Source organism: Magnolia sinica, chromosome 17 (genome assembly GCF_029962835.1).
Source record: "Magnolia sinica isolate HGM2019 chromosome 17, MsV1, whole genome shotgun sequence".
Taxonomy (NCBI): Eukaryota; Viridiplantae; Streptophyta; class Magnoliopsida; order Magnoliales; family Magnoliaceae; genus Magnolia; species Magnolia sinica.
The window spans coordinates 11,694,572-11,714,333 of record NC_080589.1 but is presented as its reverse complement, the minus strand read 5'-3'; the positions used below and the strand labels follow the sequence as shown (position 1 = coordinate 11,714,333).

At 40.3% G+C, this 19,762-nt stretch overlaps 1 protein-coding gene across 2 annotated transcripts in view; it reads left to right on the top strand.

Moving 5' to 3' along the window:
* LOC131230995 (thiamine pyrophosphokinase 1-like) overlaps positions 1 to 19,762 on the top strand; it is a 40,914-nt gene that overhangs the window by 13,856 nt on the left and 7,296 nt on the right. For both annotated transcript variants that reach the window (XM_058227041.1, XM_058227042.1), the window contains exons 4-5: positions 4,997 to 5,098; positions 18,301 to 18,550. In XM_058227041.1, coding sequence (XP_058083024.1) covers positions 4,997 to 5,098; positions 18,301 to 18,550 — 352 coding nt within the window. The remainder of the gene's footprint in view (positions 1 to 4,996; positions 5,099 to 18,300; positions 18,551 to 19,762) is intronic.

Genomic DNA, 19,762 nt, shown 5'->3' with positions numbered 1-19,762 from the left:
GGTGAGGATACTCCTGATAAACAGTGTGTTTAAGTGTCTGCTAAGTTCTATATGTTGTGGGGTTTAAGTGAGCGCAAGAGTGTAAATCACTACAGGAATTAGGTTTATTACAATTTTGACCTCATAACGCATAACAGTTATGACTGTTACCGTTACGTAACGGCCATTACGTAACCGATTTTGAATACCTTGGTCATGATAACTAGAGGGGCTATAAACTATGTTTGCTTGCCTGCTTTTTGATAGTTAGTGCTAGAAAGTGTCTTTTCCTACTTGGGCAGATTCAGTGTGGAATGTAGCTTGTCCTTATACAGTGGCTCTTGGTCATTGGTAAGGGCTTCATAGTTCTAGAAGCAAGTTCGTAGTAGAAACTCACCAACTGTGCCTCATCTCTTTCTTATAAGATCTTTTCATTTTGGTTGATTTAACAGTATTTCATGCTATGCATTTTCTTCATAATAAGAGAACAACAATCAAATTCAAACCCTGTAGAGAACTTAATGCAGGGGCATTTCCACACCATGCTCGAGTGGGGTTGCCTGTGGGATGCAGGGGCACACTTGGGGTGGGCGGCCCGTGTGAGGTGGGCCCCACACGTGTGAGGCGGTACCCATGTGATTTGGGGCCCACGAGAGGGGTTCGGCCGAGGTCCTAACCCATGAGATGTGGGGCCTAGGCTATGAGATAAAGGGATTGATTCGCCATGCTCTAACAGTTCGAGCTTTTAGAGTAAGTGGTTAATTGTCCTGCATCAGAACTGTACTTGAATTAGAAAATAGCTGTATTTGAAGTTGTTTCTCATTTAGGCTGTGTTTAGCTACACAAGCATAAGCTACTTTTTTCATTGACAATAACAAATCAGCTACTTATGCCACAAAAGTTAAGTTTGGTAAATTGTATAAAAAAAAGTTTCTTGAACACCGTAATATTTTGCTTATGGCCTTACACCTTCCCTTTGTCATGGTTTCTCTCTCTCTCTCTCTCTCTCTATCCTAGCAGAGAGAGAGAGAGAGAGAGAGAGAGAGAGAGAGAGAGAGAGATGCAGGACATGAAATTCAAGTATGATGTGCAAGATTTTCAGGCTTTAGATCACACTAGTTCAAAAACAATTACACAAAATTCCACATCGCACACAAAAGTTCAAACACTCAATCAAGGGGAATCTTATGCGGGTCCAGGCCTACACATGCTAGGGCCGGATCAATCAAAATTATAGACCAAACAAGAATTAAAGCAGGGTAAATTCATCCACACATGCATAGAAATAATTCCTCCAATCCAAGGGATTCAGAAATTTCAATTCGGGAAATCCTAAGGTTGAAGAAAGGGCATAAAATTGGGGATTTGAGTAATTTAGGGTTAGGTTTAAGAATTTTGGGTGACAGAGGAGTGAAAGAGAGGAGAGACGAATCAGAAAAGTACTGCACGTTTGGACAACAGCAACGGCCCAGACGCACGTGCGTGTGATCTCGGCCGCACGTGTGTGGGGCCCACCATTCAGAAAAAGGCCACCTTGGCCCTGGTCGGCCAGGGATGGGCTTCAAAACCCCTAAATCTCAGCTCGATCCGATGCACGATTTGTGTGTGGTTCTTCGCCGAAGTTTCAGCCATTCTGCAAGGTCAGATTTTGGAAATCCACTATAGAAAGAAAAACGGCTGCAATAGAGGATGGATTTGAATCGTAGATGATTGTAGGAGAAGAGAAGTATGGATGGAAGAAGGTGGGGGCGAATCGGAATAGGTGTGGCTTCGCACCACGGTAGTCAGCCCTTCGAGGAAGGGATGGTTTCGCACCCAATTGAATCTCCACAACTCAGAAATTTAGAGGAGCAGAAAAATGCAACAATTTTATAAATCTTCGTTGAATAAAAAAAACTACAAGGGGTGCCTATTTATAATAAAACCCTATACCTCAAAACTTGCGCCATGTGCGCAACTTATTACTTGGTGACGAAGTAATAAAAAATAACAACTAATCAAAGCAATTTAAACCATCCATGATACTCCTAATAACAATAATAAGCAAAACCCAAAGTACTAAATTAATTGGAACAGTGGGCCACGATCATGAGAACCTATAGTGGTATTCACATGACTATCGGGTCCACTCTAACGAAACAAAACGCAACCCTCTAACTAAGAGGCCCTCCCTGGACGTCGTCATCGATCCATATCGATGGTGGGGCCCTCCTCCTTGTGTACGTGCGTGTGGGGGGGGGGGGGGGGGGCATGTGCGCGAGATGTCCCCATCAGAGAGAGAGAGAGAGAGAGAGAGAGAGAGAGAGAGAGATGTCTTTGTTACAGTATCAATTGCCGACGCCATGGGTGGGAGAGAGAAGAAAGAAACAAAGATTGAGAGAGGAAAGGCTGCTTCAGCAGTAGCTGCTGCACCACAGTTGGGCCACACCGGTGCTGGCGTTTGCCACTACTGTGGCTAGGAGAGGGAGAGGGTAGAAATTGATCAAGAGATTGAGAGGAGAATGAGAGATCAAGACAGGGAAATGGTTTTTTAGGGGTTGGGAGGCTTCTTGGCTGGTTTATATGCTGTTTACCAAACATGTGTGCCAAATAAGTAGAAACCAAGGTTAGCTACTTGAGGCATACGTAACTGAAGCAAAATGACTTACGATCCAAACGCACCCTTAATTTTACTAGAAATTTGTTGAACTAATTTCATGAAAGGGGAAATTTTGTAGGATAGCTATATGACTAACTTTTATTTATAAGACAAAATGTTGGGCAATTAAGGAAAAACATGTTCATAAGATGAGTGTTACCGAAATGAGGATGTTAAGATGGATGAGTGCAAAGACGAGGACGGATAGAATTAGAAGTGAATGCATTTAAGGGAATTTAGGAGTGACACCAATAGGTAATAGGATGAGGAAAAGTAGACTTGGATGGTTTGGTCATGTGCAATGGAGACCAAGAATTGCACTAGTCAAGAGTGAGAGGGTGCAAGTTAGAGGCTCTAAATGGAGACCAAGAATTGCACTAGTCGGGAGTGAGATTGTGCAAGTTAGAGGCTCTAAACGAGCAAGGGGACCACAAGGACGTGTGTGGAGGTAGTAAGAAAAGACTTGATAACCTATAGTCTAACTAAAGTTATGGCCCTTAATAGAGTGGAATGGTGGAAAAGGACTCATGTAGCTGACTTGGGATAGACAACGATGACAACTATGATGAGAAACTAATTTCATGAACCAAATGTCATATTCATTAAGCAAAAGAGTGCAAGGGGCATATCCTTCGGCCTCTATTGTATTTTCAACCAAGAGGGTTACTCTTGCCTTCGTAGTCTTGTATGTGATAGCATTTAGTTTCGATTAATCATGTCATAGCATCATTAGTTCGTTTATGGATGAAAGTAAGTTTCGATGTACATATCATCTAAACATAAAAAACTTGAACATGACAACCCAGTTCTGCAAGAAATTGCTTGAATACATTAATGGTACTGCATACAACAGAAGTGTCCAAGTAACTTAGATTGATATATAATCTCCACTAGAATATTTGGGAACTGATTAGCCACACACCCAGTTGTATGTTACAGCCCTTTTTTTAAATTTCTCATGGATCTTGTTCCCACTTTTCCCCTTGCAAATATGGACAAAATGCTTGTTAAAGTGGTTCATAGGTTAAGTTAGCCTACAACTGGTTGTAGGTGATTAGTTTTTATTTTGTCCATTGGCAGCTTCCCATACTTCCAATGCTCCAACTTTGTTAGACTTGTGGGAACCTTCTCCGTAGCATAACATTACAGGTTCTAGCGTAGCGTATGTCGTATGCTATGTAGTGTATGCAAATAGTGCAACTCCCAGGTAGCATGCACTATATGGTATGTTATTGGTAGCGACAGTGTAGGTTGCATATGCTACAGGGAAAAGCTTGGAATTCTTATGTTTTGTACTTTTTGTTCCCTGTTAGTTCAATACATAAAATGGTGGTGACGCATAATTCTCATCTGACATCACAATACATCAATGTAGACCATCCAAATTATGGGTCCTATTGTGGATGAAACATATTTCTATAATCACACCCATCAAACAATTGTAACCATCTGTACAGGGGCCTCCAATTGTACGGTTGAAGGGTCACTGCCATTTTAAATGGTGAAGAACTAGCAATGAGTGCTTCCCCTTTTAAAGAAAATCTTTTGAAAGAGGGCTTTTCAAACCCTATTCTTCCAACACTAATCCCCTCTGGCTCCCAAAATACATCGATTCGATTCTCCCTATCCATAGTACTGTTAGAACAGAAATTTCAAGGGCTTGATCGGTCCTGTGAGAGGATCCTCTTGGTAAAATTATGCGCATTGCAGCTTGAGATTTGCATTTTTTGGTTGATTTGAGATAAATAGAGGTATGTTCCTAACTCTTAATCTCAATTACTTAGTTTTTATTTTGCTTTTATTCATTTAATGATTGATTTTTTATCTTTTTTTTAAATTTTATTTTTCCATTTTTCTTCTCTTTGGGAAGCCGATTCTATGCAACATTGTAGAATAAGCTTGTTCTATGACCATTTGCGTGGGGCCTACTGTGGTGTTTGTATGGCATGGCACCAACCCGTCCATTTTCTTATAAACTTGTTGACGTGATTATTTAGCTAGCATTTAAGTGGATTGGCTTTTGACAACTTGGTTGTACTTGCTTTTACTTGAAAAATGAAATATTCTTTCTTAGGCCTTTTTCTTTATTATTATTATTATTATTTTTTTTTCCATTTATCATTAATTTTCTATTATTTTAATTAAAAAATAGAAATACTGTGTTGCTTCCGCTACATGCTATAGAGGATTGGATGATGCGTTATATGCCACACATTATTTAAACCTCTGTTTACTACATGGATATTAGGGGAAGTAACAGCTAGACATGAGGTTTTTCTCTGTATGCCTTTTGATGTAATATGGCTGCCTAGAGGGATTTAATTATTTGGTTGGGATTCGCATGCAATCAGGTGTTTATTACTTTATTATGTATTACAGGGGACCAAAATAGTGGATGAATCACATGATCAGGACACTACAGATTTACGCAAATGTGTTAATTTTATCCTAGACCATGAACTAGAGCTGGGCAAGTCTAATGTAAGTGAGATGCCTCTCTCTCAGAAAGTCTTGTCCTTAGTTGCATATATTTGTCTCATGTCAGATTCTTACATATAGTCTCCTCGTGTCAAGGTCTTACATATATTTGTCTCCTTGTCGAATTCACCACCACCACCACCACCACCACCATCATCATGTCATTTATAAAGTTCTTTTATTTATCTAAACATCAAAATTCCTTTGTGGCTTTACTTTTACTCTGCAATTAGAAGATTAATTTGGTGTTTTAAATAGTGAATTGTGTGTAGTGTAGCGTTCCCCTCTGAAGTGTGAGGCGGAAGCTAAGTAGTGCTTAGCATAAGCTACACACTATTAAAATAATGGGAAAATATGCTAAACGCTACTTCTAGATTTTTAATTAACATGATAGGAACAATATGGAAAGAGTACATATAAAGATAAAAGATCGCAACAGTACTGCTTTAATTCTGTTTGCCTAGATTATCTCACCAAATCATTGAAATGTTAACTATTTTATACTGAAAGTAGCAAAATGTAACAAATCATTGCTTTAATTTTTTGTTTTAGTGGGAAATAACATGTAATGAAGGCCATGTAGCTTGCAGCATAAGCTATGTAGCGTGTAGCAGATGCTACATGCGACTTACACTATTTTCATGCACTACTTAGCGTGAATACTATGCGACTCTACATTATGGAGCTTCGCAGCGTACGCTATTTGAAACACAGATTATTTTGTGAATAAGATTAATGCTATTGTTAGCAGGTAGCTATGCTATGAAGACTAGGAATATAGACTCTTCGACTTGAACCCATTCACTCCTAAGTCCTAACTGATGCAGTTCTTGGTTTCCATTGCACATGGCCAAACCCTCTTAAGTCAACTTTTCCACTTCTTATTACCTATGAGTGCATAAGTTCAAGACATAAGTAGAGGAAGAAAGGGGTGGTATGCAAGCTAGACATCGAAAAGGTGTACAATCATGTCGATTGGGATTTCTTGAAATATATGTTGGGAAGAATCGGGTGTGGTGCAAAATGGGCAAATTGGATGATGGAATGTGTGTCATCAGCCTCCTTTTCAGTTTGGGTGAATGGATCCAAATGTTAAGCAGAAAACATCCGTAACTTTGACTGAGATCACTAATAAAGACAGTCAAATCCCTTGATCTTCTCCAACAACCTTAACAAACTTCTCTTTTGTATTTTAAATTTCAAAGCAAATGTTTGTTAGGGTTGTTATTATGTTGTTATTTCCCTCTTTGTTTGTAAATTCAAATCTCTTGTAACCTACAATATCCTAAGTGTATATATATGCAATATACCTCTCGGATCCGGTCAGGAAGCCAGAATTCCAAACAATTTAATCTCCGTCATGGTATTAGAGCCCTTGACTCACGTCTGCTCCATATATTTTCTCCTATCCTATCCTCATGGCTTCCTTTTCTTCAAATTCTCATGCTGTTGCTTTTGTTTCTCCTAACCTTAGTCAACTTGTATTGGCTAAGCTTGATGGGGAGAATTATCTCATGTGGTTATCACAAATTGTTCCTGTACTCAAAAGTAATGATTTGATGGGCATCGTGGATGGTTCAGAACCGTGCCCAGATAAGTTCCTCTCAGATGATCAGGGAAGACAAACCTCTAATCTCAATCCAGCTTTTCTTTTATGGCACAAAAAGGATCAGTTTGTTCTTGGTTGGATTAATGCCACTCTTTCTCATAAGGTGACACCCTCGGTTTATGGCATCACTTCTGCAAAGGCTGCTTGGACTACTTTATCCAACAAGTTTGCCTCTTAGTTCAAATTTCAGATTGACCATCTGAAGAGAGGACTTCAGTCCCTATCTCAAGGCTCTAGAAACTGCTCCCACCTATCTAGATAATGTAAAGGAGATTGTGGCAGAACTTGGTGCAGCCAGGAAACACATTGATGATGATGATCTGATTAATTATATTGTCTCTAGTTTGAATCCTTCTTTCCTTCCTTTTATCACATCTCTTTCTATTGCTTCCCGAGATAGAACTATCTCTTTTGAAGATTTTCAAGTTGAACTAGTATCCAATGAACTATTACTTGAGCACCAACTCAAAACTATTTCACCTGACACTAATTACTTTGCATTCTTTGCCTGAAAACCTCAGCATCAAAATTCCCAGTAGAACAACTTTCCTCCACGCTCCAACCAAAATTCTCAGCACCAAAACTTCACTAACCGCAAGCCCAAATATCTTGGAAAATCAAACCAGCCCTCATTTCAAACACCTTACCACTCTCCAGCTCCTCCTAAACAGTCCAAGCAGCAGCCTTATCAGTTTTCAAAACCCAATCAGCAACAACAGCAACCATTCAGCACCCCCAGATCACCCTGTCAGATCTGTTGTAAGTCTAATCATAGAGCTCTTAACTGCTTCCACCACATGGACTATGCTTACCAAGGCCGACATCCTCCAGCTCAACTAGCTGCAATCGTTGCACACTCTAATGCCACACAAGAAGGTGAAGAGACCTGGTTTGCTGACAGTAGAGCTAATTAGCACATCACGGCCAATCTTGAGCAGATGACACTCCATCAACCTTACACTGGTCAAGAGAATGTTGCTGTTGGTAATGGACAAGGTTTGAGTATCCATAACACCGGTTCTACCATTTTTTACACTCCTACTTCCAAACTTAAACTAGATCGTGTTCTTCATTGTCCTCATGCTTGTGCAAATTTACTTTCCATTAATAAATTCTATCTAGATAACCATTACTTCTTTATACTCACTGGAACTCACTATTTTGTTAAGGACAATCACACGGGGCAGACATTGCTGGAAGGCAGGAGTAGTGGTGGACTCTATCCTCTCAAGTTGCAGAATTTAGATCTCAATAAGCTGCTTGCTATGGCAGCCATTGTAGGAGTTAAAGCACCTGTTTCAGTTTGGCATTCTAGATTAGGGCATGCTTCCAATTCAGTTGTATCGTTTTTGTTGAACAAACACTCTCTTCCTTTTGTTGGTTCTTTAAATAATTCAGATGTTTGTGAAGCTTGCCAATTTGGCAAAAGTAAACCACTTCCTTTCTCTAATTCTATGCAAACTTCTAGCTCTCCTCTTGAGCTTATTCATTCTAATGGGTGGTCTTGTTCCACTAAATCTCTTGGTGGTTGTTGTTATTATGTTATATTTATTGATGATTTTTCTCGTTATTCTTGGCTTTATCCTATCTATAACAAATCAGATGTGTATATTTGCTTTGGTAAATTTAAACTCCTAATTGAGAATCAATTGTCCTGCAAAATTAAGTAACTTCAAACTGATGGAGGTGGGGAATACATGTTCAAACACTTTCAATTGTTCCTTCAAAACAATGGGATCCATCATAGAGTCACCTGTCCACACACACCTCAACAGAATGGAGTGGCCGAGAGAAAACATAGGCACGTCACAGAAATGGGGTTATCTTTGTTGGCTCAATCTCACTTATCTACTACTTATTGGGTTGATGCTTTTCTTACAGCCATTTTTCTCATTAATCGGCTACCTACAACTATTCTTGATAATCAAACTCCTTATTCTAAGCTGTTTGGTACAAATCCTGATTATTCTGCCTTGCGATCTTTTGGCTGTGCATGTTATCCTCTCCTACGGCCTTACTCCTCTAACAAACTGATGTTTAGAACTAAGAGGTGTATTTTCCTAGGTTACAGCTCCAATAAAAAAGGGTACAGGTGTCTTGATCCTTCTTCTCACAGGATACATGTGTCTCAGCATGTTGTGTTTAATGAATCTAAATTTCCTGTAGCTGAAGAAGTGCAATCCATCTCTACCTCTAATAGCATGTCTTCCTAGATAGGTACATCTCCCATTCCTTTTATTTCAAATTTTGATTTATCTCATTCTCCTCCTATTTTTTCTCATCCTAATCCTTCTCCTACAGTCACTGAAACACCTTCCTCTACCGAATCGGATTCTCCTCCTACCAATGTATCCACTTTTGACCCTCCATCTCAATCTATTCCTTTGTCCATTTTAGCTACCCATGCACCTAGCATACCTTGCCTCCTATAAACACTCAACTTCCAAAATTGCATCCTATGACCACTAGATCCCAAATAGGCACCCTTAAAACCTGTGAGTTCCCTAATTTCACTTCCTTCCACTCCACTAAACACCCACCTATTGCTCTAACCAGTACCATGGTACCTCTTGAACCTAGTTCTTACAAACAAGCATCTCTTGATCCGGCTTGGTGTCATGCCATGCAAGAGGAATATGATGCTTTGATGGCCAATAAAACATGGGTTCTCTGTCCTAGACCTGTTGACCATACTGTTATTGATAACAAGTGGTTTTACAAGGTGAAACAAACCTCAACAGGTGAGGTTGATCGATTTCAGGCAAGGCTAGTAGCTATTGGCTATCAACAAGAAAGTGGCATAGACTATACTGAGACTTTTAGTCCAGTCATCAAGCCTGCAACTATTCGGATTGTTCTTATTCTTGCCATTCAATTTGACTGGACTATCACTCAGCTGGATGTTTCTAATGCTTTCTTACATGGAGTGTTACATGAGGAGGTATATATGGAGCAACCTAGAGGTTTTGTTAACTCAGAATTTCCTGATTATGTCTGCATACTTAAGAAATCGCTTTATGGCCTGAAACAGGCTCCTCGGGCCTGGTTTATGAAGCTGTCCCAATCACTCTTGGAGTTTGGTTTTACCTCATCCACTGTGGATTCCTCTTTGTTTGTTTATCACAACGATGATGTTCATTTATTATTTCTCATTTATGTTGATGACATCTTAGTGACCGGGACACATCAGACCATGATTTCTTCCCTCATCAGTCAGCTCCAGCTTCAATTTAAGATGAAGAACTTTGGTGACTTGCATTTCTTTCTTGGCATTCAAGCTCACAGGGACTCTTCTGGTTTACACTTGAGGCAGACTAAGGCCCTGTTTGTTAATGCTGAATTTTTGCACTTAACGCGGAATTGGGAAAATATTCCGTGTTTAGTGGTGTTTGTTAATGCGTCGTTAACGCGGAAGAAAGAAAGCGCTAGGTGGTTTTTCACTGAATTCTTTCTGTGATAGGAGTCTGGCTTAATGGTGAATGCGGAATGGGCTCAGTGAATTTTTCATTAAATAAAAATTTTTGCTTTCAAAATTACCCCTTTTCAAGTAACTACGGCAAAATTTTCTCTTTAGAATGTTTGCACAACACAAAATCAACTTCAACTTTTAACCTGTGAAACTTCTTTACGCCCCACCATGATGCACATGTTTCATCTATTCCATTCATCTATTTTTAAAGATCATTTTAGGGCTTGATACAAAAAATGAGAGGAATATAAATCTCAGGTGGACTATACCACAGGAAAACAATGGTGATTGGATATCTATCATTAAAATTCTCCTAAGGCCCAATGTACTGTTTATTTGACATCTAATTTGTTGATTAGGTCATATAGACCTAGAAGAATAAAAAAAACAAAGATCAGCTTAATCCAAAACTTTTATGGCCCCTAAAAAGTTTTTAATGGTTGGCTACTGTTTTTTGAGCCTGAGGAAGGTTTCGACGGTAGGCATCAATCTTGCTACTGCTTTTTGTGGTGGGTCAACTATATATTTGGATCTGCATCATTCTTTAACTAATGCTCTAAAATTAAATCTCCAAATAGATAAACGGTGTAGATAAAACACATACATCATAGTGGGCCCACATACATCACAATGGGCTATAGAACTTGATGACGTCACTTTGGTAGCGAACCTCGCTATTCAACCCGTCATAGCTAATCCGCGTACAAGTAGGATGTGGATGCGGATTTCCGGGTGTGGATTAGATACTGACAGGTTGAGTAGCGAGTCGGCTACTCCAAGTTCTGTGGGCCCCATTATGATGTATGTGTTCTATCCATACCGTCCATCCATTTTGTGATATTATTTTAGGGCAATAGCCATTTAATGAGGCAGATTAAAAGCTATAGTGGACCCCGCCACTTAAAACAGTGGGGAGAGTAATTCCCACAGTTGAAACTATCCTAAGCCCTACCATAATGTTTATTTGAAATCCAACCTATTCAAAAGTTAAATAAGACATGAAATAAGGGAAAACACAAATATCAGTTTGATCTAAAACTTTTGTGGCCTTTAGAAGTTTTTAATGGTGAGCATCACTGTTCCCACTGTTTCCTGTGCTGGGGTCCACTGGAGCTTTGGATTTAACTCATTATTTGCATATTGCCCTAAAATGATCTCTTCAAATGGATGGAAGGTGTGGATACAAAACATACATCATGGTGGGGGCCCACGGAACTTAGTGACGTCACTTCCGCACCCCCGGATTTCCTGCTTAAGCCTTTCCCAAGAAGTTCGTGCGCTGGGAACCCAGGTGGGACCCACTGTGATGTTTGTGAGGAATCCTCCCCCTCCATCCGTTTTGTGAGTTACTTTTAGGATATGAGGCAAAAAATGAACCGTATCCAATGCCAAAGTGGGCCGGAAAAGTGGTAATTGAATGTCCACAGTTGAAATATTCATGGGGCCACAGAAGTTTTGAATCATGCTAATATTTGTGTTTTCAGTTCATCCCAGTAGGAATGACGTTATTAACGGTACGGATTGCATGTAAGCATCATTTTAGAACCCAGGGAGGTTTCAATGGTAGGAATTTCCCTAACCACTTTTTCCTTTAGTACGGCCCAGTTAAGTCTTGGATCCTACTCAATTTTGGTATACTCTCCTAAAATGAACAAACAAAATGGATGGACGGAGTAGATTCACGAAAAACATAACAGTGGGCCTCACCTAAGTTTCCAACGCAAAAACTTCTTGCGAAAGGCTTTGGCCGGAAATCCGCACGCCGATTAGATGGTGACAGGTTGAGTAGCGAGTCGGCTACTGAAGTGACGTCACCAAGTTCTGTGGACCCCACTATGATGTATGTGTTATATCCACACCGTCCATCCATTTTTAGATATCATTTTAGGGCATGAACCAAAGAATGAGGCAAATAAAAATTTGTAGTGGACCCCACCAAAGAAAACAGTGGGGAGAGTGATTCCCACTGTTGAAACTATCCCAAGGCCCATCATAATGTTTATTTGAAATCCAACCTGTTCAAAAGTTTAAAAAAAAAAAAGAAAAAAAAAGAAAAAAAAAAGACATGAAATGAGGGAAAACACAAATATCAGCTTGATCTGAAACTTCTGTGGCCTTTAGAAGTTTTGAATGGTGGGCGTCACTGTCCCACTGTTTTCTGTCTTGGGGTCCACTGGAGCTTTGGATTTAACTCATTATTTGGGTATTGCCCTAAAATGATCTCTTCAAATGGATGAAAGGTGTGGATACAAAACATACATCGTGGCTAGGCCTACAGAATTTGTTGACGTCACTTCAGTAGCTAGTCGCGCTACTCAACCTCTTTCGGTAGCTAATCCGCACCGCGGATTGGTACCTCACTAGCTATATAGCTGCTGTATTGACGTTAGCAAATTATGTGGGTCTCATCATGAGTTATATGTTATATCCAAACCATTCATCCATTTGGCGAGCTCGTATTAAAGATTGAGACAAAAAATAAGCAGCAAAAAACAACGGGGGATTGAACGTCTACCATTAAAATCCATTTTCGGGTCATAGAAGTTTTGGATCAATGTGATTTTATTTTTTCACTCTTCATACAAGTATTTGTGACCTTATGAACATATTAGATGGAAAATAAACTTAAATAGGCCATAGAAGTTTTAGATCAATATGTTTTCACTTCATCCAATTGGGAATGACCTTATAAACTAGTTGGATAGCATATAAATATAAAGTGGGCTTTATTTGAAGGCTTTGTTGTTACTGGTGTTCAATCTTATACAACACATAGTAACAACCTTCCCCTAACAGGAATTGAGGGCCTTATGATGATATTTTAGTTTTTTATTAAGTATTTTAGTTTATTTGAATTAAATATAATAATTTTATTTTCATTTAATAAAAAATAATTTCTTTATAATGTAAAACATTTCCAGACGAGAGATAGGGGCAAATGTGTCAAATTAACATATTTCAGACATTTACGATGTTCGTTAACAAACAGTTTATTTCAGATTCAGTACTTAATTTTTAGACTTCAGCCATGGTTATCAAACAAGTTTTTTCACATTAGATTTCAGATTCAGGCTTCAGATTTCAGATTCGGTCTTTAGACTTCAGATTTAACAAACAGGGCCTAAATATATTAATGATCTTCTCCATCGCACTAAAATGGCAGGAGCTAAACCTTTTCCCTCACCATGTTCATCAGGACTTCGGTTGTCAAGTACTAGTGGTGAGCCACTTACTGCTAATCAAGTGACAGAATATAGGCAAACGGTTGGAGCATTGCAATACTGCACCCTCACCCGTCCAGACATCTCATTCTTTATCAACCAATTCTGCCAATTTATGCACTGTCCCACTTCCTCTCATTGGTCTGCAACCAAAAGAGTACTAAGATATCTTAAGGAGACTATTCATCATGGCTTATGGTACACAAAAGGTCCTCTGTCTCTTCAGGCCTTTTGTGATTTGACTAGGCAGAGAATCCTGATGATCGTCGATCGACTACAGGCTATGGTATTTTCCTTGGCTCATGCTTGGTGTCTTGGTCAGCTAAGAAACAACCTGTGGCAGCTCGGTCCAGTATTGAAGCTGAGTACCGAGCTCTTACCTTTGCCACTGCTGAGTTGTATTGGATACGGATGCTCCTGCAGGCTCTTTGCATTCCACTTGCTGCTCCTCCTATTTTCTGGTGTGATAACATTGGTGCTTTAGCCTTGGCTTCCAATCCTGTTTTTCATGCCAGAACCCTCCAGCTTGCGGGGGGATGTTAAGCAGAAAACATCCGTAACTTTGACTGAGATCACTGATAAAGACAGTCAAATCCCTTGATCTTCTCCAACAACCTTAACAAACCTCTCTTTTGTATTTTAAATTTCAAATCAAATGTTTGTTAGGGTTGTTATTATGTTGTTATTTCCCTCTTTGTTTGTAAATTCAAATCTCTTGTAACCTACAATATCCTAAGCGTATATATATGCAATATACCTCTCGAATCTGGTCAAGAAGCCAGAATTCCAAACAATTTAATCTCTATCACCAAAAAGGGTTTCTTCAAGGCTTCGAGGGACTCAGGCAAGGAGACCCTCTCTCTCCCTTCTTGTTACTAGCAGTCATGGAGGCACTAAGTTGTATGCTAGCCAAAGGCCCTAATTTCAGGTTTTAGGATCTCAAGCGATGGACCCGTTCTATCCCACATGCAGTTTGCGGACGTCACATTGTTGTTTTGCGAGGTAGATTTGGCCAAGATAGATAATCTTCGGAAAATACTGGGGTGCTTTGAAGATGTTTCCGGGCTGAAAATTAATTTGGGTAAGAGCGAGATGCTAGGAATCAGTTTGTCCAAAGAAGACCTTGCATGTCTCAAATTTTTGGGTGCCAAACCGAATCCGTCCCCTCAACATACTCGGGTCTTCCGTTATGCTTGGGGAAAGCTGTGAAGCATTTATGGAACAAGGTGATAGAGAGATTTCAGTGGAAGTTATCTGGATGGAAAGGGAGGCACTTATCGCTAGCCAGTCGCATCATCCTCATTAAAGCAGCTCTCTCTAATTGACCGGTGTAGTTTATGTCTCTCTTCAGATGTTCGAACTCAGTTCTAGATAAACTTGAAAGACTGAGGAGGGACTTCTTGTGGCAAGGAGGAGGATAAACACAAATTTCATCTCCTCAAATGGGATGATGTTTGCTTACCCCTGACCGAGGGGGGAGTAGGCTTGAGAGACCTCCATGCGATGAATGTGGCTCTGCTAGGTACGTGGCAATGGAGATTTGGAGTAGGAGGCAGTCTTTGGAGGGAAGTGATAGCTTAAAAGTACAGCTTGGAAGATGGGGGTTGGGATACCAAGAAATCATCGCTTTACCGTGCCTCGGGGATTTGGAAGTCCATAGCATCGGTTTGTTCGTCGGTTTTAGATCTCGCGTCTTTTAATATTGGGAATGGCTCTCGAATTAGGTTTAGGAGGATCCATGGTGCGGCGAGAGACCCTTGGCAGAGATCTATCCTTCCTTAGCAGCATGGTCATCGGAAAAAGACATTACCATCGATAAATGCTTCTCTTATGAAGCAGGAAGGGGAGCATGGTGCCCCCATGTTGAAGAGCTCTCTCAGATTTGGAATCCGAAGACTCGGTTAGACTATTGGTCCACCTCCAGCACTATCATCCGTCTCTAGATTTGTCAAATTCTTTGGTTTGGTTGGCAGCCCTGTCAGGATCCTTTTCGGTAAAATCACTCTACAACAAGATTCGTCCCTCGAGACTCGGTGCAGATGAGGTCATTCCATATGCATTCTGGTCCTATGGGGCCCCTCTAAAAGTATCCTCTTTTCTTTGGTTGGCAGGCAAAAATTGGATTCTTACAGTAGACAATCTTCAGAAGAGGGGAATGGTCCTTCCGAATATTCGTCTCTTTTGTATGAGTGACACAGAGTTAACCGATCACCTTCTTATTCATTGCCCATATTAGCGCAGCTTTGGATCCCAATTACGAGAGGGCCTGGCATAGCATTATTTTGTTGGGAGACGGATTAACTCTTTGGAGAGTTATCTTACATGCTTGTCTTTGGAATATATTGTTAAAAAAGAAGGAAACTTGTACACAACGGAGGATAGAGGAAAAACATAATGAGATGATCAGATCTATCGATTTCAAGGCTTGACTTGAATAGTCAATATCTCAAGACAGAATTGTTGCCCTTTTTCTGGTAGTTCCAGCAAGTGCAAACATAGGAAATGAACAAATTGTCTTCAGGATACAATAAACTCTCAATCCGAATTTCAACAAGAAAATTTGCACATTTAAGTTTTAAATAGATCTCTAGATTTGACACCGATATGCCTTTAAAACGTTCAGAAAAACTTAGCAAGAGGTCAGATCGATAGTACTTGCGTAGAAGATGATATTATTTTAAGAATGAAGAGTGTATCTTCTGTATTATAGTATCCAGGATTTATAGCAATTGAAGGGTCATGGAGTTCTTCCTGAAGAGATGCTAATGTACCTCTTCAAGAACTCCATACCCATTCACAGCAAACAATTGTCTTTCATGAATGGACATGACTCTTTGTCCTAGGACATTTATTTTTGTACCATTTCAGACAGAAACAGTTATCCAACAGTATAAAACTGTAGCCACATGTTCTAATCATCTGAATTGTTGCCACATAAGCGACACGTGGCATAGGTGCCACATGTACAATCATGTCACAGTCACTCTCAATCAACACTAATGTTAAAATACCTCATGGTAGACCCTAGTTCAATTCAAGTTGCACCATGGCTCAAAATGATTTGAACCAGTGCCAAAAAGACTAAAGCTCTTTTAGCTCCATGCGATGATGCGCACATGCGAAGTGCTAAGTGCGCCTAATAAAGCGCCAAAAAATGCCCAAGCAGCCCTACAGCCCACACCGCGTGAAGTAAAAACCGCTTCTCTTACCATCTGACTACCCAATCTATTTATGGAAAGTTTTAATTATTAATATATTTATTTACTTATTAAAATAAACTAATTTTGAATTTTAAATTTATTTATAAAAAAAAAAAAACACAACATATATTGGCTGAACGTAATGTTCGTTGACAACAAAGCTAATCCATGGGAGCTAGTTTTGTGGAAGGCAAAAAGGGATGCATCGGCTTTGGCTACAACACTTCTTCATGTTGACATGAATGTGGTCCGAGCTATTTTGCTTTTGTAATTTTCCTCCCCCTTTTTTTTTTTTTGGTATTCTTTGCCCCGGCAGTCTGGCAGGTTATTTTTCAATAAAATTATTCATAATCCTTCAAAAAATAAAGAAAGAAAGAGTGCTTAAGTTCCCTTGAATGCATTCATTTCTAATTCCGTCTTTTCTCATCTTGCCACTCATCCATCACAATATCCTCATTTCAGCTACACTCATCCCATGAACATGTCTTGATTGCCCAACATTCTATCCCATAAAGCATGTCTTGTTCACAAGCTGTGAACAGTGTGACACTTATCGATTTTAAGAGTACTGAAACTAATCCTCTAAAGTGCAATAAAAAAAAATAAAATGTCTTTTGACCTCCAATCTCTCACCACATCCTCTTTAGGATTCAAAAGGGACAACCACATTCTCCAATTTGTCCCTTTTGAATCCGTTTCATCTCCCATCTCATATTGGCAAAACCTTGGTGGGTGTGTGGCTGTTGATTTGCCTGCCTTTGCAAGTAGTCAACTTTACAAGCTCTCATGATAGCAGTTTCAAGGGCTAGCTAGGTGAAAACTCCACCCTCAAGTGGGATGAGCAGTGTCCCAGTCTGATTGATCTTGAAAGAGGAAGATAAAGGTACTTTTCTAGGGTTTAGAGGGTGGGTAAGCCCCACGGTGGCCATCTGGCCTTTGTCAGTGTCTGCCTGGGGTCTAAGCAGCTGTCCATTTTTTTGGGGTTTCCTTGAAATTGGCTTGGCTGCCTGCATGTGGGTTGCCTGGTACGATTGAACTAGGCCAATAGCCCCAGCAATATAGACAATGATCATGACTAATTTAAATGAAAACAAAATAGGAATATTTTGGCTGGGTTTTCAGGACTTCTACTTCCAAGGGAGCATGTGCCCTTTTGGTACAGGGACACGTGCCCTTTTGAAATGCACGAATGATCACATACACGCACTGTGTGAACTTACACAGACAGCTCCATTTTTCCTGCCGATGCGTCACTCGCATGAACATCTGACCTGTGCAAAAGATGGGCCACACTGTGAAGATTACCTCGGCTAAGAATCTGGCTGCTTCACTTGTTGGGCAGGGCACACCATCGAAATCAATGGTCAACAATGGTCCGAATCGGTATTCGGGTGTGACCCACGTAATCAGCAGATTGGCCTGATTTTCATGTCAGGTAATCTTCAGTGTTACCCATCTTTTCACAGCTCAGATGTCCTATGCGCATGACATGTTGATGGGGAAAGATAAATACAAATTATTTAGTCTCGAGTCTTGACAAAAATACTCATCATACAATGCAAGATATTTCCCCTTATTTACTGAAAAGAACAAGCATATTTGAATGACAGCATGCCCTTATTGGATCATATTCCTTCTGTATGATTGCGAGTTCCTACTCTTTTATTTATTTATTTATTTTTACTGATATATTCTTAGGATTGCAGTTGAGCATTCTTGTTGCAGGAGCTCTTGGTGGGAGGTTTGATCACGAGGTTGGAAACATAAATGTTCTCTATCGGTTTTCAAACATCAGGATAGTTCTTTTGTCCGATGATTGCTTGATCCAGCTTCTTCCGAAAACCCACCATCATGAGATTCATATACAGCCCTCTGTAGAAGGTCCGCACTGTGGCCTCATTCCCATGGGCGAGGCATCTGCAAGAACCACCACGACAGGCCTACAATGGGATCTTAGTAAGTACATATACATCAAGATAACATTAACATTTTCCGACTGCACTGGATTAGTGGCAATACTCTGATGGAATGGCATGAAATTCTTTCTAAGTCTATGCATCCTTTTCTTTATGCTCTTAAGAAGAACTATCCTGAATAATCCCATCGCACTGGATTTTCAATGTAACTGGCCATCGATGATCGTCTGATTGTGATCGGAGACATATAACTATAGTTGTAATTGGCCATCTATTGCTTGGCCTTTGCTTCAAAAACTGAGACCGAAATCAAATTGTCTAATGTTTATTCTGTTGAGTTCATCAATTGGGGTTTGATTCATGAACCGATTCTTCAAAAACACGCGGATCATTTATAATATGCGGAGATGATATGAAGATGACGACGGAAGCAAAAGACGGAGATGATGTAGATGCGGATGTAGACCGATTCAAAAACGCGAAAGAGTACGGAACAACAGAGAGAACGGTGATAGCGGCAAAGATCGTGGAATGACAAGATAAGGAAGGAGAACAGGGAGAGACATCAACCCATAATCACAGCCATGATAAGGAAGATTGGGTGCTAGTTACTAAGAAACCAAATCAAAGGAATGGGTATGCTCCTCCACAGCGCAAACGAAATGTGGATAGTTTCCCAACTTTGTTTATGAAGGGCTTTCCAGCCGGGGTGGCTTCCAATAAACTTTGCGCGAGTCTTTGGAAGAGCTGGTACCGTCATGGACGTGGTGCTACCAAGGAACAAAGGGAATGGATCCCTTCGGGGATTCACTCTAGTTAGAATGAGTTCAGAGAGGGAACTCGTTAAGGCGATTCAAACCCTAAATGGGGAGAGCTTTGGGGGCGAGAAAATGCATGTTCAAAGGGCGAAGTTCAGCCTTGAACGTAGAATCCGACCGGGCGAAAAGAGGCTTACTACTCATTCTTCTCAAGCGACGACGGCAGGAAATCCTATCTTCAGCAATGGCTTCCAGAAGGGTTCCTCTTCTTTCAAAGAAGCTCTCCTCAACACACAGGCGGATTCCAGCAGGGGAGTTCGTCCCGTAGCGGTACGGGGCAACAAGGATAGGGCAAGGAGGAAAAGCGAACGGAGAGTAAGGAAGATGGCTGCATATATGTTGATCAGGGGTCCATTGCCAGAGCAAAAAAGACCTATGCAACTCGGTAGTTGCCATCACCAAAGAGGGTGTATCCATATCTCAAGTGATTCAAT